This window comes from Gigantopelta aegis, chromosome 4, assembly GCF_016097555.1.
Source record: "Gigantopelta aegis isolate Gae_Host chromosome 4, Gae_host_genome, whole genome shotgun sequence".
NCBI classification, from domain to species: Eukaryota; Metazoa; Mollusca; class Gastropoda; order Neomphalida; family Peltospiridae; genus Gigantopelta; species Gigantopelta aegis.
The window spans coordinates 77,232,206-77,259,135 of record NC_054702.1 but is presented as its reverse complement, the minus strand read 5'-3'; the positions used below and the strand labels follow the sequence as shown (position 1 = coordinate 77,259,135).

Sequence of the window (26,930 nt, the reverse complement as noted above, 5' to 3'; positions counted from 1 at the left end):
CTTCCAGATCCAGCGGAAGTAGCGATTAACTTGCAGACTTCTGGCACCAACGGATGTAGTGATCGATGCACAGAATATCTAGGTAACATCACTGATCATCAGACGAACAGCTGAATGGTCCATAGTACTCTTCTCGGATTCTGAACAATACTGCCAACATTTTACCGGACCAGTAGTGTCTTTAGCCCAAACCATAACACTGTAACTTCGAACCAATATCAACAAGCAAAAAACCAATGACAAATTTTGCAACCGGCTGCGTATAGAAGACCACAACTTGTTGTTATGGTAACCGAGACAAAAGCTGTAAATGGAACCGTAGCTGGAGTGGCAACCAGAACCGAAGGTGTGAAGATAGTAAAAGTATCTTCCTTCCATCTCTATAGCGACATCGACAAAATGACTGTCAACAGATGATCTTGGAAAACTGGCTATGTTCTGAAAATCTCAAGAATAATAAGCGCTGCACAAAAAAATCATAAACACTAGGCCCTTCTGAGATGTCCACGATGGCTTAGTAATGTAGCGCAACAGGTTGAAATGATGTGGCCCGGAGTGATCCTGCGTGAAGGATGAATGTTCAAGCTTCAAGATCTGTGCCGTCTGGCAAACTGACCCGTGGAAGAACGTGGAGAGTGGCTACCTGTGACGAGCCCAACCATGGATGATCCTGTCAGAATCTATCAGCCCATGAAACCTGTTTGACCGAAATCAATGTTGTCTGTCGGAACGGTCCACTGATAACTGTGGGGACCAGCTGTGATGAGTTGAGAACTGTCGAGTTCGAAACAAATGAGTTGATTGCTGAGTGGAAGTTGCCATAGGCCCATGAACCGGGGCTACTGTATGTACCATGGGTATGGCATTGTGCATTGATGACAAGGACAGCCCAAACAAAGTTCATGAGAGTCCACCTGCCATGAACCTTTTTTCATTTTAAACAAAATCTCATCACTAGTAGAACTAACATCCAACATTGTTATCTATCTCTGTAATGATACAGAACAACATGACGGTGTACAATTCCAGTAAACAAACAGACGATATTTTAAAAATGGCGACCAACGACTGATGACAGGCATAAGTGACAATTAATAATTTTGGAAACAACACTTGATAGAAAGTGAATTACACCACAATAATGTATAATAATGTTGTAACAATGTGTAGGAAAGTATTCCACATAATAAACTCTCAATAAAATCAAGAGAAAAGGACAGATGCCAGATTAAGACAGAGCAAAAGGAAAACACGTCCGAACCACAACATCGAAGGAAAAAAGAACAAAGTTGCAGTCATATGACCAGAATAAGAGAGAGCATATAGTAGAAGAATATTTGGCTGTTGGGATGTTCAAACCAGACTATTATCTGTAGAGGAATATGCATTTGTTTGAGGATAGGTGAAGAGGAAAAGAAATAATTTGCATATTATGTATATAATTTATGTGTTATGAGAATAGAAAATAAACAAAAAGGTTAGTAAACACAGTTAGTATAAGGTTAGTATAAGACAAATTAATAACAACTTTCCCATACACATTCACGTAACAAGAAAATTGCATGATTCAATATATATTTAATTACACAATAGGTCAAACAACAAAACTGTCAACATAAAAAAAAAAAAAAATTCCATTTGAGTGTGAACATGCAAACAAAACATTCTCAACTAAGTAAGTAAGTATATTGCTTAAATATTTATTAAAATAAACTTTCTGTTTTGGAAAAGTATATTCCAACAGATAAATGAAAGAAAGTTGATACAAAGAAATAAAACATTAATCTATCAAGATGGTAATAAAATTCCCTTTTTTATCATCATGCACTAAATTCACAAATAAAAACAGATTTTAAAGAAACAATAGTTACTTTTTAATTTGACAAATTCCTGCAGTCTCTTCATCTCTTCAATATGGTCATCAGGCTTACGCAAGATCTCAAACAACTTGCGTTTTATCTCTTCCGGATCAGACAGGTCCGTTGAGTTTGGACTCGATACTTCAGCTTTGGCTACAAATATGAATTTGATTCAAATTACAAGATGTAATAACAATATTGTGGGAAAAAGAGAAAACCAACATTTATAATAAAATTAATTTTCTTTAATCACAAGAGATGCTTAAAATATTCTTAAGTGCATAAATACAAAGTGTCCTACTATAATAATTACTATTTTTGTTTTGCTTTTTTATCTATTTTCAGTTTTAAAATAAACAGGCATTGTCACCATGGTAACCTGTCCCACCAGTGTTGCAGTGGGTTGGTCTGTACAATTTTTTTTTTTACCTTACTCAGAAAAGGAAGGGAGAAAAAGAAAGAAAATCATGGATAAAAAACCCAAGAATGAATTAAAGCACTTGTATCAGCCAGTTTGCTTATAACGGTTACCATATTTTTACTTACATACATACATACACAGCTATATATATATATAAAATTATATATATATATGTAATACACAAGTACTGGTAATAGTTTTTTTAAGAGGCAATAAAGAATTAAGAAAGAATGTATACAATACCTGCTTCCTTGTTTTTCTGTAATAGTGTTTCGGAGGGTATGACAAAAACAATTTTATAAGTCACTAGCCACTGGGTTAGTGGGTTTGTAAATTCCACTAGCTCACCAAAAAAAGGCACTAGCCCCAATTTCTAATCAATTACAACAAACTTTATATAAGGCCGAATAACGATGTTTCAAAGAACTCAACCCCAATAGTACCTAAAAAAATAGTATCCAAAATAAATTGATATATAATTATATATTTTTTAAACTGCATGACCTACCCTATTTTGTCACATTAAATCCTAAACCATTGTCCCGTTTTTGCTTTTGACCACCCCTATCCCCGCTCCCACATCTGAAATGGGTAAGAATTTTAACAAACTCCTCTCTCTAACCACCCCAAACAAAAGAATTAAATGCACAATACAATGTAACACGCTAATGTATTGTCTTTTGTTAGTGTATTCGTAGTGTTTGACAAATCCACTAGTCCTCAGCCCCGGCTGTGGAATTTTGGTCTGGGCTAATGGAAATTATCAACTATATTACTATAATACAAAGGACACTAGCCAAAGCTTCTTGAGGGATAGTGACTTTCTCAAACATTTGTCGAACACTGGTATTCGGTAGTAAATTGTCACCAGGAACAGTGATGTCAGTTGCTCAAATAGCCTACAGGGCAATATATCCCAAGTCAGACAGATATCAACAAATATATTGGCAAGATTTAACTTGTTAAATGATAGACAAATTTTGTTTATTATCTTGTACAGATGTGAAACATTATCTAAACTGCTATGCACATTAAACAGGTCAAGCCAGCTCTGTTATTGTGTTCCCTGATTGCCAACATCCCTATCGCAAGTGAGCAAGGCATTAAATTAGAAGATAATAAATAAATAAGACAAACGCAGTAATTCTAAACACATGTTTTATTAAGGTTGTTTCCTGTCCATGAAACTTAAAAGTAAAAAGAAAGTCTGTATCATGTGTATTGTAATTGACGATGTAGAAACTTTTTGTTACTGCATTTTGTAGAAATCTAGTTCAAGTTGAATATTAATATATACTTATTGATTTGATGATATTATGCGATGACCAATGTCAGAATAACATTTATCATTTATTAAACGTACGTCAGTAGAGAAAAAACATTCTGACCTGGCTGTGTTGTTTTTTTGGGTTTTTTGTTTTTTAAGCCATTAGCCCATTGGGCTACTAATTTTGCATTTGTCACTAGCCCTGCATTAAAAAGCACTACCCCTGGCCGTCGGGCTAGTGGTTTTGTCGAACGGAATGAATACAATACCTGGTGGAGAGGGCTGCTTCCCCAGTTTCCTGTGGTAGTGTTTCGGCAGAACTAAGACCTGAATGAATACAATACCTGGTGGAGAGGGCTGCTTCCCCAGTTTCCTGTGGTAGTGTTTCGGCAGAACTAAGACCTGAATGAATACAATACCTGGTGGAGAGGGCTGCTTCCCTGTTTTCCTGTGGTAGTGTAGACCCAGTAGTTTTCCGTTTTAAAAAAAAGCTATTTTTCGTTTCATGTTTTTGCAAATTCCATTTCATTTCCGTTTCAGAATACAATACGTAGGCCTAATTAACAATTTAAATAACACAAGTTGCGACAAATTAACATAACAGGCAGACAACGCTGTTTATTTTTTATTTTTTTCATAATTCTTAACAAAATATTAATTTTTTAAGTTTTAAATTGATGAAAAAAATTAAAAGTACCTTTTGTTAAATATATCATATAAAAAAATAAAAATAAATTACCGTTGGGTCTGTTTTATTTACTTTGTACGAAACCAAAACAAGGGTCCAAAAATTGACTGGTGTCAACATGAACATGCGGTGCTATTTGTTGTTAAATCAAAGTAGGCCTTCATATTAGTAGCGAAAAATCGGAGCAAAGGTTACAGTTATAACAACTACATAAAGCATAATTGTCAAACAACTGAGTGCACTGTTTTATTCAACGGGGCTTAGTGTTAACAAAACGTAGCTTAAAAATCAGTCTTCCAAGACGAGCATTAGCGACAAAAAAAAACACCTGTCCCATCTGCGCAGGCGCAACAGACTAAGCAGTAAACCAGTCCCAAGTTCAGCCAGCAAACGTTTCGCTAACGTTCGCGAGTATTTGGTTCCCAACGTGGCCATTTGGTTTACCGTGAAGCGGAAGTTGTTTTTCCGCTCGGTCTGGCTGAGTGTAGCCCCGGTAAATATGACACTACGCGTTTGCCAATAGTACTGCACACGAGCCAATCGTCAGTTTTACAGTGTGTGGCAATAGTAAAATGGTATTAATTAATTTGGTTTTGACTTCGCGGAAAATCGTAATTCCGTTTCACAATAGGAATTCCGTCGGTTTTTCGAGATCGTGGAAAATCACTGGGTCTAGTAGTTTCGGTAGAACTAAGACCTGAATGAATACAATACCTGGTGGAGAGGGCTGCTTCCCTGTTTTCCTGTGGTAGTGTTTCGGCAGAACTAAGAACTGAATGAATACAATACCTGGTGGAGAGGGCTGCTTCCCAGTTTTCCTGTGGTAGTGTTTCGGCAGAACTAAGAACTGAATGAATACAATACCTGGTGGAGAGGGCTGCTTCCCTGTTTTCCTGTGGTAGTGTTTCGGTATGGCTCCACGACTCTTCATCATCTCCAGCTCGTCAGTGCTGGGACTACTGGGAGACGTGGTGCACTCCAGACCATCGAGAGGCTGATAGAGGATGTTCTGCTGGTCCGAACTCAGATCATACGAACTGTCCTCCTCATTGGTCACGGTGCTCGTCGAGTCCGAAACATCAGCATGTGATTGGCTCTCACTGGATGTATTCGAATCACTGTCTGTGCTGAACAACCAATCAAATCCCATCACACCATTATGGTGCGAATGCCTAGACTCCAGATGTTGCTTCTCAGAGCCTTTTAAGAAATGATCAATTTTGAACATGGTACTACTGTCTTTGGGTCTAACTGCATTTTTAACAGAAGAATTGTATCCGTGCTCTGTCAGTGTGTTAGCGGAACTTGATGTTCCGCCACTTCCAGGTCTCGACTTGGGTTTGTGTCCTGGAAAAGTCGACACCTGTTTATCTTGGAAGAAGGCTGGAATGTAAATTTCTCCTAGACTGATTTCCGAAGAGTCCCCGACACTGGACTGGGGACTGTGTGTTGACCGTGAGTCGCTGCTGTGTGAGGATATGGATAACGACGCAGGTCTCTGCAGCGAAGGGCTCATGTTTAAAGCTGTACTCAGCTGTTCGTGGGGAAGGACATCGTTTGTGATACTTTGCGATCGTTTAGGAAGTTTATCTTTCAAATGCTCCAGCGACTTTGTGCTTGGAGTCTGTGTCCTGTGTCTAAATGTATCGGACTTACTTGACTTCTTTATATTCGTAGCAGAAGCAACACATCGAGGTTCAAATGCTGTAACTGGCACTGGAGACAGACTGTCCTGGTGTGGTTTGTGCAATATCTGTTCACTGGCCACTGCTACGGGAACCCTGGAATACGCAGGAAGTGACATACGTGCTCCTGACTTCGGATCACCCGGTATATGACCAACAACACTGCAGGTTTCCAACGCACTTTTCGATCGTCTAACAGCACGCCGTTCGCGCCTCAGTCGTAACTTTGGTATATATTCAGGAGACAGATCAGAATCACTCTCCTCACGTAGACGTGGACCTTTATCAACCTCCACCTCACCATTAATGTCAGTAGGTATGTGGGGGTTGATTTCAATTTCAGCTTGTGTGGTAATGGAGTGGGAGGCGTCGGTCTTCTTACCATCTAAAAATGAATGTTCAGTTTTGACATCTTAATAAGAAGACCACATATTTAAAAGGAAGTTCTGTAATAATAGGCAATCACCTGGTAAGAATGAATGAATGAATGAATGAATGAATAAATGAATGGCTTAATGACAACCTAGCACAAAAATACACACTGGATATTGGGTGTTAAACCAAGGTATGTAATAATGAGTACTACAGATATTATTAGTGTGCCATGACTGGTATGCTTATTAAACTATGTACTTTAAAAAATATAGTCAAAAATAGGATCCAGCTTAAAGTTCTGCCATACCAACTGCATACAGTTTGAATTAAATTTTATGTTTGCGCCTTGGGATCAGATTTGGACTTAAAATGTTTATTAACATAGACTGTGTATTAACTTGTTTCACTGTAAATATTTTCACAAACCTATATATGTGTACTAATTTTAAAGTTCTGTTTAAACATTTTCTTCAACCCTTGTCCCACACCAATAGTGAACGAAATATAAAATAATATCAGTACCTTCCAGACGTTCATTACTTTCTAGTGTTTGTTCATTGGCTACAGATTGTGCTTCCAGAGCCAGGTCATCTCCTTCTATTTCGGCAAGTGGGGCAACACCTGACAAACTGTGGCCTGAAACACAATGGACAAAATTAATTATACTCGTATTTATTTTAAACTATTTAAAGGAACAGACCCTAGTTTTTAAACACTAAGGCATATTTTTCACCTAGACCCTACTTTCAACCCGTAAAAATGGACACTAAGTTTGGTTAATTTACAAACCTGTAACAAATTTGCATCCAACAGAGTGAAACAAGAGTCTGAGATGTTGACATACGCTTAAAAATAGACTGATTGATTGATTGAAACATATTTTACTGCTTTTTAAAGAACAAATGGATTAGGCACAAGTTATACCACTTACTACGCCTTCTCCAATAATAATAGACAAAAACGCAACTCCATAACCATTACTTCTCAGAAAAATGCATTTTGTAGTGTTTGAAACACCAGGATAAGAAGAAACATTTCGGCTATATGGAAAGAGATAATCTAAACAATAAAATATAAGTAATGTTTGAGTTCAGTGATCATAAACGGCTCTAATAGTGAAAAATATGCCTTAGTGTTTAAAAACTAGGGTTTGTCCCTTTAACAAAAACTACAATAAAAAATGAAAAACAAATACACAAAACAGTTTTAAAAGGTGAGTAGCATCCATTATTCTCAACTAACATAAAATTCACATTACAATAATCCCACATCATTTAGAGCATATTACACTATCACTAAATAACAATATTTTCCCAATAACTCATGACTATTTCAAACAATACATCTTTTTATTTCTAATAAAATTCTATTTTGTTTTATTAAAAGAAAGTAATTTTTAAATGCTGAAATTGAAAACTGTAGATAAAATTGACCTACATGTATAGACCAAAAAATGTGGTAATTTACAACATGCACAGACTGTGTGGTGGTTACAAAGTGATTATACACAAGTTGTTGCTATAGTTTGACCAACTATATACCAGTATATTCAGTATTTTCCCTAACTTGTTTTAGCATGCCTCAGTAGTCCTGAGATTAAATAATTAATTCTAATACTGCCTTTATAAAACTCTAAAAACATGTATTATTAATTAAAAAGATATGTCTATTATATATTTAACCATTAATTTTTTTAAGCAAGTAGGCTATATTAATTATATTTAGTTTTATTTCAATTAATTTTTGGTCTTTAATGAAAATGCCCCAAAAGTGTTGTCTACCATGCCTTGCAAAAACTTTTTTTTGAAAAACACTAGCATTTAACAATTATTTTCATGATACAACAGAAATTTAGTTTCAGAATAATAATATTACCTTGTCTAACAACAGTATTCAAACTGTTGTCTTCCAAAGAATCTTCTTGTATTATTTCACACGTGATTTTAAGAGGAGAATTAGGATCAGTGTATTCTTGTTTTTCTTCCTTTTTACTCAAATTCTGCATTTCTATGCATACAGGATCTGTACGAATATCCCTGAAAATAAATGTTCCATATTTTTTATTAAAAGAAATACAAATGAGCATGTATTAAAAATCATAATACATTAATGTGTATTTATTTATGAAGATTAATGTTTCATATTTTTTATTAAAAGAAATATAAATGAGTATGTATTAGAAATCATAACACATTAATGTGTATTTATTTACTGAAAATATAACAGCCTGAACAAGAAAGCAAAACTCTCTTTTTAACAGACAAAATAGTTTTAAACAATTCCATTGTTGAAAATCCAACAAAAATGTGTTCAGAAGCCAAGAAAGAATTAAATGTTTTTAAACATTCTGAATCTTAAATATCTAATTATTGCATTTTAAAATAATCAGGGCAAAATTATGTTTATTACAATTCTTGACAATGCTATGAAATCTAGGTACCAAACTGTAAGATGTTTTATGGAATTGATTTCTTTTAAAAATAATTTCAATTTAAAATTGACTGGTTCCAACATTTTATACCTAACAGAATTTTGATGTTAAAATTTATTCAAAAGCAAATAAATCAAATATTCTGTGGGTGGGAAATATTAATATAATACTAGTATAAATATAAAATTCCCTCCAATATGATCATTTCTGAAAACACCCTTTTAAAACTGTACACACTTTATTTCAATGCTTTTTCCAAGATCCACCGAGCCAGCCTTGCTGCCCTTTTCTGTATGGCAATCTACTTCTTCCATCTCTCCAGTGTCGTACATATGATGCAGTTTGTAGTTCACAAGCTTTACAGTGGCAAATGCCACACCAATTACTCCACAATAGATTGACCATATCATTAGAGACGGAGCAAGAGTCTGAAACACCAAAAACAGAACTCACATGTAACATCCTTGATCAACTAAATGAAAATTATAATTCAACATTAGTAAGTAGGAATCAAAATAAGTTAAAAATGATTGTAAGAACCAATCTGATTAACTCTCTACCACCCACAAATTTTTCAAGTTGGAATATGCCACAAAGTTTATTATCTGTAGCAGGCCTTTTAATTGTAAAGCGTGGGAAGCAAATTGCTTTGATGTCACCAACTACACTCAAGGTGGTGACCTATCAGCTATCACTATCTGTAAGTGCAGTAAGTTTGTGGTTGTGAAATCTCTCTATAATATTGTTAAATACCATCAATTTTCTTTTCTTTATTTAGATACAGCATCCAAGGGAGCAAGACTCGACCCCCCACCCCCTCCATACACTTTGCTCCCCTTAGTCTAGACCCTCTGCTGCTAAAATTATTAGTAAATTTGTTCATGTTCCACATTCTATACAAAAGGTTCCAAATCATACCCTTGATTCAAATAGTAATATTGATATTACTTCTTCCAGTAATAAAATTTAAGCAAAACAATGTGAAAGTATCAAGTACCTGATAACTAATATGTTATTTAAAATGAAAGTAATAATTAGTATTATCTGACATTACTGCAATTTTATTAATCAGGTCAAGAATTAACAATGCTTGTCTGGTCATGTGGTGTAAAAATAATAAAACAATGGATCAACATGGATTTAAGTGAGCTATGACACTAAACAACTCGATGTCATGACATTTATTTTTGAAATTGGATTAGGTCTAAAATTATTATGGTCACTTAGACTACCAGGGTTTCCACCAGAGATTTATTTTAGTGTATGCCCTAGATGGGCCACAAAACTAGAAATCCTGCCGGACTGGTGGAAATGCTGGCAGGCGAGTAAATTTAGTTGGTTCTGGTCTGGATGGCTAGTGAAATATTTTCCATTTCTACACCCCTGCCAGGCCCACTATTGTTACAATGTTAGGGGTTAGTTCTAGATTTTGGGTTAGTTTTAGTATTTGGGTTAGGGTGAGGTTTTCTCTTTATAGCATGGGTGAACCAGTTTCAGAAACATATCAATATTTATAAACAGACGGTTGTTATCCAAATAGCTACCTTTTTATTGGTATTTCTACACTTCAAATGAGCACCAAACTGGCCACTATGTAGTAAAGTTTACCACACATGCGTCAAAACATGTAGCATGCATCAACCCAGGGTGTGCACTTTACGGTTGCCTGATCGCCCATGGCGAGTCAAAATAGTGTTGGGCAAGTCAAAACCGTATCACATGTCGCCCGTCGTATTTGGAAAACCTCGGCCACGTAAATGCATTCGTATGTTCAATCGGAACACCTCGGCCATATCCGTCTTTACTTTCCATTTAGTTACAATCGGAACAACTCGTCACATTCTACAATGTTATGTTTACGAGCCTGAGGTTTTCCGAAGTTACATTGTGTTGGAACGTTTGCGTTTCTTACGGAATATACAGTCCAGTGTTCTAGCTAGCAGTAAATAGAAGGGCGGCACGCCCTGCCCTGCCCCGACTGTTGCCGCCCTGCCTTTTTTTCTCTTTTTTTTTTAACGGCCATTCCATTTCTCGGTGTTCAATTTGAACTGTGGCAAGTCTATCTAATTTACGAGTTAGCTCCCCTGATGTCGGCAATTGGTCATTTTCAATCATTATAAAAACAAGTTATAAAATTTACAAATACCACTACTTTTTACACAAAATGTTGTTTAACCATGCCAACACGAGAAAGGAAACTGACAGCGTTACAGAAAGCGGCTGGATCGTGCCAAAAAATTTCCTTTGGATCAAAGTAAGTGTCCATTATTTTATTTTATGTTTTTAAGACAATTTACATCCGATGCTGAATTAATATTTGTATAGTTACAGAAATATATGACTTTCTGATCGATATACCTTACAATAATAATTTTCTTAAATATTTGATGTAAACAGGCTTTTATTAAAAATTAAATGTTAGTATTGTTGGGTGGTTTATTTGTTTGTTTTTTTGTTTGCTTTCTTCTCTCTCTCTCTCTCCTTTTTTCAACATGGCTGACCTCCCGGCCTACATCAACTAAATTACACTTATTTACTTTTATACAATGATAAACACATTTGTTATAACAAAAGCAAAAATAATATTTTTTAAAATAAAAATCTTCATAAACTCTCGGTAGATTTAGTTGTGAATTTATTTTGCATTTTAATACAAAGAAAAAAAAAGATTAAAATAATAATAATAATAATTACAAAAAAATTAAAGTAGGCAAGTACATGGTTAATATTTTAATAGTTACAAATATTTGCCTAAATAAATGATAAATGATACAGAAAGAAGTAAGTTCAATTGAATATGTATTGTGAGTTATAAATTTTTCGGTTATTTTATCAGATTTCAGGATAGCGATATAGTCAATTCTTTGGCAATATTGGATGTGTCTTCACTGGATGAGGATGTTCCTGCATTGTATGGAGAAATGGAGATGGAAGTTCTTGCTGTTCACTTCAACATGCTTGAATAAAACCTTCTAATGGAGAGGACAAATTTTCTTTCATTGATGTCATCCAGCACATTTGATAAGACTTTCCCAGGGATTGGAAAAGTACTTTTGGTCCCTGATAAATGTGGACTGTGTACAGGCAATGTATCCACTGCTAGCCAAGCTTGTGTCTGTAGCACTAACTCTGCCTTTGAGCAGTGCTGAGTGTGAAATAGTGTTTTCTCAGTTGAAAATGATAAAAACAGACAGAAGGAGCAAACTATATGTTCCAAATGGAAGCAAGTTACTTCAAATTACACTTATCTGGAAATTTATTCACGTTAAAACACTGCTAAATAAGAACAGAGAAGTTCCTAAGTGTAAAAAACAGAAGATGTTGCAATCTTTGAAATAAACTGATCAGTTGTGTGTCCCTCTTGATGTTGCATGGTGCTAAGTTGTATATAAATACCTCAGAATTTTGTTCATTTTTTGTGTATGTAACAACCCAAAGATGTTAACTATGAAACTGTCCAGTGTATGTCCAGCAATGCATCCATACAACTGCTTGGTGGCGTCGTGGTTAGCCATCGGTCTACAGACTGGTAGGTACTGGGTTCGGATCCCAGTCGAGGTGTGGGATTTTTAATCCAGATACCGACTCCAAACCCTGAGTGAGTGCTCCGCAAGGCTCAATGGGTAGGTGTAAACCACTTGCACAGACCAGTGATCCATAACTGGTTCAACAAAGGCAATGGTTTGTGCTATCCTGCCTGTGGGAAGCACAACTAAAAGATCCCTTGCTGCCTGTCGTAAAAGAGTAGCCTATGTTGCGACAGCGGGTTTCCTCTCAAAAATCTGTGTGGTCCTTAACCATATGTCTGACGCCATATAACCGTAAATAAAATGTGTTGAGTGTGTCGTTAAATAAAACATTTCTTTCTTTCTTTCCATACAACTGTTGCATTATTTATCAGCCCTATATTATTAATTAGCATTAAATCCATAATTTTCATATTTTGTTAAGTTTTTGGGTCGGGTTTTGTTTTCGGTTATGGTATATAAATTACTGCCTTCATAAACAATTATTCCTGCAGAAAGTGCCCTAATAATAAGTGGGCACCCTGCCCTCCTCAAATACTAGCTAGAACACTGCAGTCTACTATACCACACACCCAATCGTCACTGCCAACGATGTCAACAACAGCTATCATTGCCTGTGCACGTGCGAGTGTTAAATAGGAATGCTGGTCAACTTGCCCCAAAGCAAACTCGCCCGAGTGTTTGGACAACTCGCTCCAAACTTTACTGTCCATAAATAATTGTGACAAAATTAAAAATCGACGTCTACAACTTTGGTGTCATTTTATTTATTAATATTACAGTGAAACTCAGCGATTACCATCACTTATTAAAGGGTTTTATATTGGGAGATCTTGATATAGGATAAAAAATAATCGATTACAATGAACTGTCAAGCCTAATTTAATGTTTGTGAGTTTGTCCCTTATTTTTTTAAAGGTAGACTAAACTCCAACAAGAGCCTTATGTGTTGGAAAGATGCATACCCGGACCACCAACACACACTGACACTTTAACAAATGAAAAACACGTAATTTTAGAATTAATAAAAAAAACATGATTATTCATGCTAACTGGGGGCAGCCATTTTGTTTTGTTTTTGTGACGTCCGGTGGTATAGCTTGGGGCGAAGTGACGTCAGCTCAGGTCCAACTTCTCTATTATGCACAGTGTAAACAAACTCTCTAATTTATGACAAGGCGCTTCGCTTTCATCAACCTGACTTCTAAAACAACATAAATGACTTGATAGTATAATAAACTATTTAACTAAATATATTTCAGTTTGCATCAATATAACGAAATGGAGTTATAGTATTTTTTTCTTTTAAAAAATCCTAAGAAAAAATGCATATTATTAGGCCTATTGGTAGGATACATTCGAGCAAAAACGACCACTCATGATACCCAAGTGATAATTTTTTTCCCTTGGGACTACGTAATTGGTCAATTTTGTGATTTTAGATGGGAAAGTCTACTAAATCAAGGGTTTTACAGAATTACTTACAGTAATAAAGCAAGACGGCTGGTAAAGTCCATTACGATTTGAGGTTATCACACAATACCCTGTGATCTTAATAAAAGAGGCACGTCTTTTTAGTGTGTCTAGACACAGTGTCTGGGGACCGTCTAAATATACACCTGCCAATCAAGAACCACAGGTACAGGCCACGGAAAGAAAAGACCAATTAACCAAGAAAACACTCCGACTATTATTTCAGTATGTGGGTTAATTTATATACAAAATATAATAGTTATTTCAACACTTTGACAATGGTGGTTTATTTTGTATTGAAAAATAAACCACATATACACGTTGCCGTGTTACTGGGATGGATATTATTACAAAACATTGCGAGGCATCTGCAAAAACCAGGTATGTTTTGTTTCTTCAGTTCGAAGACTAATTCCTGACATGACACGTTAGGTATTACGTAACCATCAGCTCGCCAGAGGATGTATTCACTGGGATGGTACAAAATGGCTGTGCCAGTTATATATAATAGCCTGATTGGCCAGTCAAAAAAAGCCCAAGTGCATACCCTGTCAACAATAAAAAATGGTTAACTACGTTAGGCCAAGAAATTGAAAGTTATAGATTTGCGTCCGAACAATTTTAATAACACATGAGGTTTTTTTTCAATTTCCATTATTCATTATTTTTATTGATCTATTATTTCTGTAGTAGATTCAAGTCAAAATGAGGTCTTTGACATGTTTGAAGGTGGAATATAAACTACTGAAAAATTTTAATCGGGAAATCGGCAAATGCACTGTGCGAGAGCCGAAGTTTTCCATTGGTCTATTCGATGCGCTGAAACAGAAGGACCAATCACATCGTTCGACAATTTTCGTCAATGTTTGGAATATTCCTGCTTGAGGATTCAATGCTCTACTGGGCTACACTTCAGAATTTATGACGGAGATTTTTGGTGCAAAGGACCTCGTAGACATTACCACTATTGACGATTTGGAACTTGAAGTTGTGTGATGATCAATAAGTGCCTTTTTTGGTGCAAATAATGAAAATTTTCAGCAGTACCTTTCACGGCATGCGGGCGGTGGACGCAAATCTATAACTTTCATTCTCATGGCCTTACCTGTTTCGATGAGTGAAACGTTTAGTGGAATAGCTTACAGCCAAAACTTTACAACACAAAACCTTTAATGTTTTATCAAAACATTTACGTATAATAATTTATAAAAATTATTTTAAATATTTTAAGGCAAATTACATAATGGAGTCCTCTAGACCAATGTTAACTGAAAATATTTTTGGAAAATGAAGATAACAATTCTGATGTCTTGTAATCGTGTTATAAGTTGAGCAAATTAATGGTTATAATGGTAAAATTGTTTGGTTAAAAAAATATAAGCTGCATTCTGAGTTTTAATAAATATATAAACAGAAATCCTGAAAGATATTTATATTAATACATATATTAGGATCATATATTTTTGGCAAGTATCTGCAAAGAGAGTTTTGCCAGAAGATGACGTGACAATCATGTGACTTCAATAAGCAGATAGCAGTGCAGCTGAGAAAGACATACAAGACAATTTGTTTACTTTTTCCATGCAAGGGTTAACAATGTCAGAAATATTCATATGTACCTACTGTAACTGTTGCGCACAAATGATGCAACCACCAAAACTGGTCCACAGAAGATACATGCAATATAATGGGGGTGGGGTGTAACGGTGTAACAGGCAAAAATCTTTCCCATGGCTGTTGTACCTGTAGCCAGTATCTATATTTTAATTATGTATATACATCAGGCAAATCTCTTTGAAACCAATACCACAAGGCTTTGGTGACAAGGATACAAAGACAAAATGATACCACAATGTGACAATAAAAAATAAAATGTCCACTTTTAATATTTCGTTTGATGAAAGAATAAAATGTAATGTTGGCCATGAGGAATAAAATAACCATAAACAAAACGTAACCAACAATAACCACAAATAACTTACAAGATGAAGTATCAGCGGAAATGCCAGCAAAAACATCCATAAATAAAGGTGAAAAGTGTTGGAAAAAACACTGTGGATTGGATCGTAAAACCACCCTCCTGTCAAAGAAGCCCATATTCCTTGTCGAAGGATGTCCAAAATATGGGAACCCATTGCTGGGTATCTCCGTCAATTACTATATTATTTAATCATGGTGAAATCGGTTATAATTTTCCAAATTATAACAAATGATGTCATATATTAACTGCATTTCAATCTTCCGTATTGCATTTTATTCCTTAGAGACTGCAATTGTGTTAATAAATCCGCATGATGTAAATAAATCCGGTTTTAAATAATGATTAAGACCAGTCTATTGCTTATTTAATTCTCGTAAGATCTCGAATATTGTGTGACTATGCGAGATTTGGAGTTGTTGTAGTCTGAAAGTTTTGGTACTTTCCTTTTTAGTGAAAAACTGTTAATTTTATTAAGTTTTTACTAAATATTTTTGTTCATCTTTGTTTATTGTTATGTTAAGTATAATTTAAACCATACAAATATTTATATACCGCACCCAATTTGGAGCTCAAGGTCAAAGTACGTCAATATGGCGGCGAAGCCTGGAAATAACTGGACAAAGGTGACAAGTTGGTCGTTTATGCTTGATTTGAGTGACTGAAATGATGACCAGAATGGAAATTCGTTTATCACTAGACACATAAAATCATGGAATAAATTTTAAACTGTACTCAATGTATAAGTTTTGGTGTTTAAATTAAGATAATTGTTTTTATCTGAATGTCAGAATCCAAGCTTAACTTTTTTAGTGGGAAGCCACCTCAGAAGGGTGGATCAGCTATGCATATCAACAGTGTTGAGGTTGACATCAGATTACCTCTGATTCCATCGAATGCGAAATGCAATAATTTCTGCTTCGATGGAACCATTTAAGTTAAATGATCGGCGTATCAGAAATGAATATCATAAGCCCAATCCAGAAATTTACACAGCAATATTTGACTATGAGGCTACAAGAGAAGATGAGTTGACACTAAAGCGAGGGGCTCAGGTGGAGGTTTTATCCATTGATGCCCACATATCAGGTGATGATGGCTGGTGGACAGGAAAAGTCAATGGTCGAGTGGGAATATTTCCCAGTAATTTTGTTACCAAAGAGGTAAATGCTTCAATAATACCACCAAATAAACTCAATGACAGACCTTTTGAAATAAATTTCTCAGAACTACAGTTGGAAGAGGTAATAGGAGCTGGTGGTTTTGGAAAGGTATACCGTGGAAAATGGAAGAATGAAACTGTTGCAGTCAAAGCTGCACGACAGGATCCTGATGAACCTGTTATTGAAAATGTGAGAAAAGAAGCAAAGCTGTTCTGGTTATTGGATCATAAGAACATAACTGCACTAAGAGGTGTCTGTCTAAAGGAACCTAATTTATGTCTTGTTATGGAATATGCTGCTGGTGGATCACTAAATCGAGTGTTGAGTGGGCGACGTATACCACCGCATATTCTAGTGAATTGGGCTTTCCAGATCGCCAGAGGAATGCATTACCTTCATGAAGAAGCACCTCTTTCATTGATACACCGAGATCTTAAATCAAGCAACAGTAAGTATACGTTTTATAATACTATTTTGTGAGTATGGGTTTCATTTAATTTTTAAAAATTATTATAACACTTGACAGTTTTTTTATCGCCTATTAGGGATGTCACGATACAAATACCTCACGATACATGACAGTGTTCATACAGTTAAACGAGAAGTTGAAGTGATTTAAAAATTAAAAATAAACTTGATGAAAATACCACATCATAGACATATTAATTAACATAAGCATGCATATATTCTGTCCACTGTCAATATGTACATACCAGTACAAATTGGTGTTGCTGAATTAATCAGGGTTCGAAACTCCCCAAAAAATATGGTGGCCCAAAAATAATAATGGATATTGGCAAAGAGAACCACGATCAAGATTTTAATGTGGAATACAAATATTAATAGTGGATCATAGCTCTAAAGAAGATCGCCCACATAAAATTATTTGGGCGACTAATGCCATTATTTTTTAAATATTTAATTCGCCCAAACAGGAAATTGGTTGCATTTGGTTACCTGGCCACAGGCTGTTTCGAGCCCTGTTAATATAGGAATTGATACATGGTCAAAATAGGAATCGATACACAAACGAGGGTATCGTGTCATCAGCAGTAGTATCGTGATGCATCGGTGTACATATCGTGACACCCGTATCAGCTATGTTTTCTGACTGATAATCAATATCATTCCCCACAATTCTCTTAAAAGCTATGTAATTTTTTATTCCCAATTTGGTCATTTCGAATCAAGCTTTTCATGGTCATGTCGCACCATTGCAAAAAGTTATTTCGTACTATAATTTTTTTTTTGTAATGTCAGACCTAATATCATCCTAGAACAGTGGTAATGTCTTTTACAAAATAACATTACATTACAAACCTCTAACTTACGGTTTTCATAAATAGAGATCATAAAAACAGCTTCTGAGAATAAAAAATCTGTGGCTTCTCGGAAGCTGTTTGAAACTTGTCAGGAGCTATAAGTAATTTTGAGGTGTAATTCATCTGAAGGTATTATCAGCAACGTTTATTGCTACAAACTGTAAAGTGGAATTTTTTTAATACTTAAACAATATCATAATCAATGTTTATGGGCTGACAAGTAAATAATTTACCAAAACAGGTACAAGAACCAAATTGTATTTAAGCATATACCGAAACAGGCTGAATAACTGGAACAATTAAATTCCCTATAGTTATTTTGGGGTATTATACTATTTTATCAGACTAATCTAATTATGTCAACATTTTAGAAAGTGATTAATGTTCAATTTCAAATGAAAACCTTTTATCCACTGGTCATTCAGTACACGTTTTATGTTGAAAAAGAGTTTTAATGCACAGGTTGACTAGGCCTGGGCCTAGAGCGCTAAATTTTAGGGGGCGGCAAAATCTTGCAAATGGAAAAACTTTTTTGTTTGTTTGAGGTTTTGTTTGCTTGCTGCACAAAATTCCACTTTCCACTAAAGGTGTGTGTGTGTGTGTGACTGTGTGTGTGTGCAGGGGACATAATATTAGTGCCCTAAATGTGTTAGATACTTAGATACAGTGTGCGATTTTGGTTTAAAAAATTTAAGTGTCATAACTCACTGTTTGCAAATCTTTAGAGTCCACCACCAACCCAGCAAGCCCTGCTGTGCGTCTTCAGTAGAACAGAAGATACGCTAAATGTTTTGCATGAAACCATGGAAAAGATTGCTATTCAAGACTATGGTTTCCCAGGATTTTGAGATATATATACTGAAGGCCAAAAGAAACTTTACCATAGTTTTAAATCACTCTGGTGTAAAAACAACAAAAGATAGTCGCATGATGTAAATTATATTGACTAGATCAATATGTCAACATTAACATAACTAAAAATGAGTGTCATTCAGCATCTGATAATGACGTCACATTTTCCCAAAGCGAGGTGGTGTACACAAATCGAGCTTTCAACTTCATGGACGACATGCAAAGCATACAGACAATCACTCAAGTCCAATAACAAGTCACATTAATAGCGTGTGTGACCACCCCTTGCCCCAACACAAGCAATAATTCTCCGACGCATAGAAAAAATCGTCTGATGAGGTAACGTGGGACGCGTTGCCATTCTTCTTGAAGGGCCTGGATCAGTTCCTGTTGGTTGGCTGGAGGGTGTGGTTGTTGTCGAACACGGCGATCCAAAACATCCCAGAGGTGTTCTGGGGAGCGTGCAGGCCACGGCAATACATTTACATTGTTGGCTCTAAGGAAGTTCTGGCTGTATGAGGTCTGGCGTTGTCTTGCTGAAAAATGCATTTGGACGAAGAATGTCATCCCTGTAACGTTGAGCTGTCAGGTTTCAGTGAACGATGACCAATGGTGTCCTTTCCTGTGCACAGATACCTCCCCACACCATGACACTCCCTCCACCATATGGCACAACGTCCTGAACGCAAGAAGCTGCCACTCGTTCTCCCCTACAGCGGTACACACGCTGTCTTCCATCAACTCTGAACAAACAGAACCGGCTTTCATCAGTGAAAAGAACCCGCAGCCAATCACGTCACTGCCAACGTCGTACAGTCCTAGCCCATGTCAATCTCAAACGACGATGTTGTGGTGTCAATAAGTGTCCTCTATATGGTCTGTAAGCCCTTATTCCATGAGTCCTGAGTCCTAAGGCATTCATTGCTGATGACGTCACTTACAGGAAGTGATTTCGTAGATGCAAGTACCGGTCATCACGGGGCGAAGTCACCCTGGGTCTGCCTGTTCTTGGCCTGTCTGATGTCTGCCCTGTTTGCCTGTAGCGTTGCATCAAGTTTGTAACAGTAACACGGGAACAACCGAAGGTTTTGGCAATGTGGGCATGAGTGGCTCCCATCTGTATCATACCCAGGGCTCTCTCGCGTTGTTTTGGTGTCAGTCGTGGCATTCCTATGGTGGTTTTTTATCTGTGTGGATGTCTGACATGCCGTCTAAACCGTTTTTATACTGTTGTTCATAGTGCACGAGTTTTTTTACTTCTCTGTATGTTCTACCCAAAACGTGCAGTGGGCGGATATAATTTTCTGCATACATTATTGTTGTGTTTGGGTTATGTGTTTTGGATTGAGTTACTTTTTAAAAAAAATTAATTTTTTCTTAAATTCCAAATTGAAAATGGTAAAGTTTCTTTTGGCCTGCAGTATATGTTAACTGTCATTTCGAAGAATCAATGTAATTTGTACAAATATGTTTTACGAGCCATGCAGGCTGGTATGCTAGCCAAGCGAGAGAGCCCTATATGATTTTTTGCAAGACTTGGACTCCCAGACTCTCCTCAAAATCGCACACTGAAGATCATAAACATAATTGTTCTGTGTTATATATTAAACTGTTTAGTTAGAGAACATTAAGTCACACTTGTCATCTGAATATATCGATTCAGGGGACAATATTTCGAAATCTGAGTTAACCGGAAGTCTGTTCATGTGGTTTTTACCTAGGTAACCAATTGTTCAGTTACGTGAATTATATTTGCGTAACCTGTGGATTACCTGATCGGTTACCTCAAAGTTACGTTGAAATTATATTTTAAATACATAATTTTTAGCTCAAACATAAAGTTAAAACAAAATACAAAAAAAATAACGTTTTATAAAATAGGTTCTTTAATGCTTGCAAATCGAAAGAAGTGACTTGTAGATGTTTCTTTTGTTTTCGTACGATCGTAGCGTTGTAGATTTATCATTATTATTATTATTATTATTATTATTCACCACTTGCCATCGGGATCGCAAAAAGTAATTTTAAGTTGTCCGTATCAAAAAACCAGTCCTCGGGCATCGGGCCACCGTATTCTAGAACCTCTGTGCAGCTTGCGGAACTTAATACTATTGTAAAAGGACTAAATATCAGCCCAGTACTGAAACAAAATAGATAAATTTGGAGGAAAAATGCCCATTCGCTGGTGCCTGATTAGACTAATAATTTTCTTTCATAAATAACAAATAAAGGCTACCATTTGTCACTGATATGTAAAATTTAGTATACAGCAGATAAAAAAATGCCCACCAAAAACCCAAACAACAAATGTCCAGTTCCTCTGAACTATAAAACAGGCTACTCATTGGTGCATGAGTAAATCTTATAATAACATAAAAAGAAAGATCACAATTTGACACTGATATTTTACGGTGGCGATGCTACTTTCACTTTGTCGCTGGTACTTCAATACTACAGTGACGTTCCAAATGTTTGTTATTTAAAGCTCATTATGCGATGTTAGTATTTGTGACATTTTTGCATGTTTGTTTACGTTAAAACCGTTTTCAACCTTTGTAAAACTATAGGCAATCCAATATTATGTCTACATATATTCCTTTAGAGATAGAATAGTAGCAGATAATTTAGGTGCCTTAGTGGTCCGGGCACATTTCTTTAAAACTTTTGCCTCGACTCTATACTGAGCCTTTGGTCGCAAGTTACAACCGTTGCAATATACTGTTGTCTACTGGTTTGCCACGCATCAAGTATCTAAAAATCAGTCTAAAACATTTGTCGGAATACTAGTAGTATGTCTGCATGAATAAACTTACTGTAATTGTGAAGTCTGCAAGTTTTAATTTCTGAACGTCTACAGGTCACTACGTAACCAATTTGTGGTTCGCGTAAATTTAATTTTGCATAACCGACACGCGAACAGAATGGCGGTTCGCGTGAAATATTGTGCCCTGCGATTAGAGGCAAAACATCGCTTGACAACAATATAGGCTTTTTCTGTTGACCATTCCCATCTGTTAATATATATACTGAACAAAAACAGAAACTTCTGATTTGTACATATAGTATTTGTTGTGTTAAAGAATTCATTGTGTAATGAAATTATATAGGTAGTATTAGCCTTGAGCTGTATCAGGATTCATGAATTTTATCGATTATTTTTGCACTGTTAATTGTCGACAACGTGAAATACAATTTGCACGTGCATGCATGGTTCGACATGTCCCGTGTAGTATTTGGTCAATTTGTTTTACTTGTCTTACTGACATTGTTGTCAAGTGAATGAAAACGCTTCAAAATTTGTAAAAAGAATTAACATTTTTTACATTGTAGCATTTTTAGTATGCCAAGAATACCCAATAATTTACGCGAACGGGCGATTGGCATGCTTGATGCTGGCATGTCGACAGAAGACGTTGCAAGGCATGTTGGGAGTTCTAGTCGAGCGATGCGAAATCTTCGCGTAAGATTTCGAACGACAGGAAGCACCAACGACTTGCCATATCGTGGACGTCCGCGTGTTACAACCGATATATCATGAACACGCATTTGTGTAATCGATTCCAAACTGCCACTACTACTGCTGCAAACACACTGGGCTTCATAATAACCGAATCAGTGGGCAAACTGTTCGTAATCGTCTGCGGGAGAACGGTTTACATGCACGACGTCCTTACGTCGGATGCGTTTTAACGCATCATCTAAATCGTCGCTGGAATACCGTTCTTTTTTCGGATGAATCCAGATTTTCTTTACAATGTGGTGATGGCAGGGTGCGCGTCTACCGTAGGAGAAATGAACGCTATACTGACTGTTATGTTCTTGAATGAGATCGTTTCGGGGGTGGGGGTTGTGTCATGGTCTAGGCAGCCATTGCCCATGGTTATCGTTCACCACTAGTCATCATTGATGGCAATTTAAATGTTCAACGTTACCGCGATGACATTCTTGCTCATCACGTCATTCCTCTGTTCCATAACAAGGCCAACATCTCGATTTTTCAGCATGATAATGCCACCTCTCATACAGCTAGAGAGACTGTAAATTTTCTTAGGACAAATAACATTGATTTCATTGATGACTGGCCCGCTAAAAGTCCTGGACCCATATTCACAAAATTCGTAAGCCTAGGTTTACACGTAAACGTAAATCTACGACTGAAGAGCTATTCACGAAACAAAGAAAACGTAAGTTACGTGTAAAGTTGGACGTAAATATAAGAGTGCCTCCGGTTACAACTAACGCTGCACGTAAGTGTGTACATATAATAAATCAAGTACGATCGCCGTTATTTACTATTATTTACGGAAACTGGCAGCATTTCCAATAATTGAAGCAGTTTGCGATGGCGAACGCCCACGCATTTAACATTTTTGTTGGTGATCGAACGAATGTTTTCGACTCGGCCAATTTCTCCTGAGTTATCTTTTCCTTTTTAAGAATGTCCTAAAGTTTGTACCAAAACGCGGATCCACACCAATACCAAAATGCCATGGTTCACCGTGTTTTTGTTAGCAGATGACAAACAAAATTGCGTTTCAAGCATTTACGCATTTGTTATTTACCCGGAAGCCATCGTTTCTAATGTTGTTTTTTTTTATATTTCTCCGGTGAGAGTTGCAATCGTAGATTTACATCCAACTAAGTTACGTTTACATTTACGACCGTCTTTGAGAATAAGGTGCTTGTTGCACGTAAACGTAAATCTACGGCAGACGTAAGTGCTAGTCGTAGACGTAAATTTACACCTTTTTGTGAATATGGGTCCTGATCTCGACCCCATCGAGCATGTCTGGAATAGTCTGGACAGATGATTGAGGCGTCGTCCCAACCCACCCGCTAACGTCAACAAACTTCGTCAAGCGCTCATTCAGGAATGGAACAATATTCCACAGGCAGAAATCAACACTTTAGTCAATTCTATGCGCCTGCGATGCACTGCAGTGGTCAATTCAAGAGGTGGTCATACCCGTTATTAAGTGGGTTTTTTGTTTTGTTTTAACCCTTACCACACTTGGTCAAAATTTCTCCCAGTTTCTGTTAACCTATGGCCATGATTTTTGCACCAAACGATGCATCATGGAACACTCTTTAAACGCATATATAACAATTATTCCCCTAGTTTGTTTTCATCGTTATGTTTAAGCAAAGTTAGCGGACGTTTCTTATTTTGTTCAGTATATATATATATATATATATATATATATATAAACAGAAATAAATATTGTTTAAACCAAAATTCCGAAAGTCAAAATAATGGGCATTTAGTCTTGGAAATAAAACACTGTAAATTTATACATTAAATATTATATTATGTTTATTTAAATATAGTGTTTGACAAATGTTTGAAAAAGTCACTAGCCCTCAGAAATATTCTTTGGTTAGTGCCCTAAATGTGTTAGAGTACAGGGTTTAAAACAGCGTCTTACATAAGTCAGATTTTTTTAATTTGAAAAATCGAACCTCTGAGATGCATTCTCATGGCCTCTGTTAGCGCAAATCAGTCACTACGAAAAGTAGGCGGCGGCAAAAGCTGTTTCAGGCGGTGATTTGCCGCCGGAGACTGGGTACTTTTGAGGGCTCTGACCCAAACCCTCCACTTACCCCGTGCTAGGACCTCCACGAGTCCAAAATGTTGGACTCAAATACTTGAGGATCAAACTCGACCCAGACCTGAGTACCTGACACTTACACTAGATGATAATGAGACTAAGGAATAAAGTAAAATAGCATTATGAATTTTAATTTCAGCACTGAACATGTATGCCAAGTCATAGTACCATTGTATTGCATTCAACACATTCGACTTTTGTTTTTCCTTCATGTCTCATACCCCTATAATGTAACAGGCGGCAGTCATATGGCAAAATGACGTAAAAATATAATTAAATGAGTGTTCTTCTTTGCACGGGTACTCGAGTCCTGTAAGGACTCGTGAACAGACTCAAGTCTTACTAGACTTGCCCGAGTACTCACGTACTCATGGACACCCTAACCCGTGCTGTCTTATTTTGAGCAGGTCATAATTCTTTTGGCCTGCTATTTTAAAAAACTAACAGCAAGCCATATTTTACTTCGTATTTCAATCCCTGCCATAATGCAGAACTTTATAATCTCCACTAGTCAAGACCAAACATTCACTTGACAGGACCGAGAGCTAGTGGATTTGTCGAACTCTGTTGAATACAAGCCTGAAGTCAGAATTTACAAATAAAAATTTCCAGGAATGACCAAATTGTGAAATAGTAGTATATTGCTTGAATATCATTATACTGATTAAACTTCCTTTAGTCAAGATTTGTTTTCTAAAGAACTTTAAGAGAATGTTTTCTCTCATCCTCAGGTATATGGGACAGCTATGACATGAAAGAAAGCTATGTAAGAAATTTCTCACCCACATGGGATATCACATGTATGCTTATGCTTACTATGATGTCATATTAATGCGAGATGGTGATGTGAGGTCGTCAGACAATTTTAAATTGATATTTTGTTATTAAAAACTTCATTATAAAAACTTGTTAATTTGTAGTGTTATATTATATTTAACACATGAAACAAACACAACAAATACAATGTTAATGTAGTTTATTTATAAATGATACAATGGTGAAATAAAATAGTTACTTTTTCAGCTACCTTTGTTTGTGTACAATAATAGTTTATTTACTGAATGGATGAGAGAAAAAGGCTCCCATGATATGGGGTCATGTGGGTTAAAAAAAAAAGTACACCCCCTGTGATGAAAATTTCTACCTTGGAACTCTGCAAACCTCACCTAGGTCAAAATTTCCACTGCCTCTGGTGTACTTTTTCTATTCCACATGACAACATGTATTACGATGGAAGTCTTATTATTACCCAGTTGATATTTTCAAACATAAAGGACTGTTGCACTATAAGCAGTGTTCTCGACTGTTCATTTTGTGGCCCATCCTCTTTCATATTCTCAGGCTTAACAGCAGTTTTCTTACTATCATCTATGTAAACATTGTAAAAATATATCCATTAATTTTCAAGATTTTAGGGTACATAATTTTACAGAAACCCTTTTCTCTAGCCCTATTTTATTTTTTTTGCACCTAGCTTCATTTCTACCCACCCTGCTTTTTTTATTTATATATATATATATATATATATATATATATATATATATATATATATATATATATATATATATATATATATATAAAAACAGAGTTAAAGTTCATTTTGTTTCAGGGGCATTCCATGGTAATGATTTAAGTCAGGACGTGACATTCTGACTCTTATGACCTCCTTAACAAAAAATCTTTTTTAAATGGAAATGCAGTGTTATAAATACTTATAGACTCACAACTTACATATAAAGTTTGATTTGTTTAACAACACCTCTAGAACTCAGATTTATTAATCATTGGCTATTAACTGAAATGAGAAATGGTCAAATGGCCCATTGATGGGGATCGATCCAAAACCATTTGGTGTATCAGGCGAGCACTTTACCACTGGGCTATGTCTCTCCCTCTGTTATTTCAAAATGCTACGAAGAAATCAAAGTCTGCACACTGGACACCAAAGGAAACAAGGCTATTGTCTGTCGTTCTTTAAGCCAAATAAGTTGTATATTGCTGGGTATTAGCTGACTTTTCAAGTCTCTAAATATCATTACATAGTCAACAAAATATGTCTTTAAAAATACAATGTTTATAATAGCGACATGTACGGAAATACAACAGGCGGAAACTGGCCATTTCAGTTTTTAAATGCTTACTGTTACATTATTTAATTTGGTATTTTTAACAGCTCCTATTAAGTCCCATACCTATGTCCATTTGTTTTATACATAAAATAAAAGTTATATTTTATTTGGATTTAAGTGAAAACATATTTATTTAATTTTTATCATGTCA

General features: G+C 36.0%; 2 protein-coding genes across 3 annotated transcripts in view; one reads left to right on the top strand and one right to left on the bottom strand.

The window, feature by feature from the left end:
• Positions 1-15,977, bottom strand: part of LOC121371133 (pecanex-like protein 1) — a 53,452-nt gene extending 37,475 nt beyond the window's left edge. Inside the window, exons 1-6 of the mRNA XM_041496799.1 lie at positions 15,709-15,977; positions 8,964-9,154; positions 8,171-8,331; positions 6,818-6,931; positions 5,100-6,305; positions 1,872-2,012 (exon numbers count right to left, since the gene is read on the bottom strand). Coding sequence (XP_041352733.1) covers positions 1,872-2,012; positions 5,100-6,305; positions 6,818-6,931; positions 8,171-8,331; positions 8,964-9,154; positions 15,709-15,861 — 1,966 coding nt within the window. The 5' untranslated portion in view covers positions 15,862-15,977. The remainder of the gene's footprint in view (positions 1-1,871; positions 2,013-5,099; positions 6,306-6,817; positions 6,932-8,170; positions 8,332-8,963; positions 9,155-15,708) is intronic.
• A 144-nt stretch (positions 15,978-16,121) lies between these two features.
• The window catches only part of LOC121371131 (mitogen-activated protein kinase kinase kinase 11-like), a 45,234-nt gene continuing 34,425 nt past the window's right edge, over positions 16,122-26,930 (top strand). For both annotated transcript variants that reach the window (XM_041496798.1, XM_041496797.1), the window contains exon 1: positions 16,122-17,315. In XM_041496798.1, the coding sequence (XP_041352732.1) occupies positions 16,601-17,315 (715 nt within the window). In that variant the 5' untranslated portion in view covers positions 16,122-16,600. The remainder of the gene's footprint in view (positions 17,316-26,930) is intronic.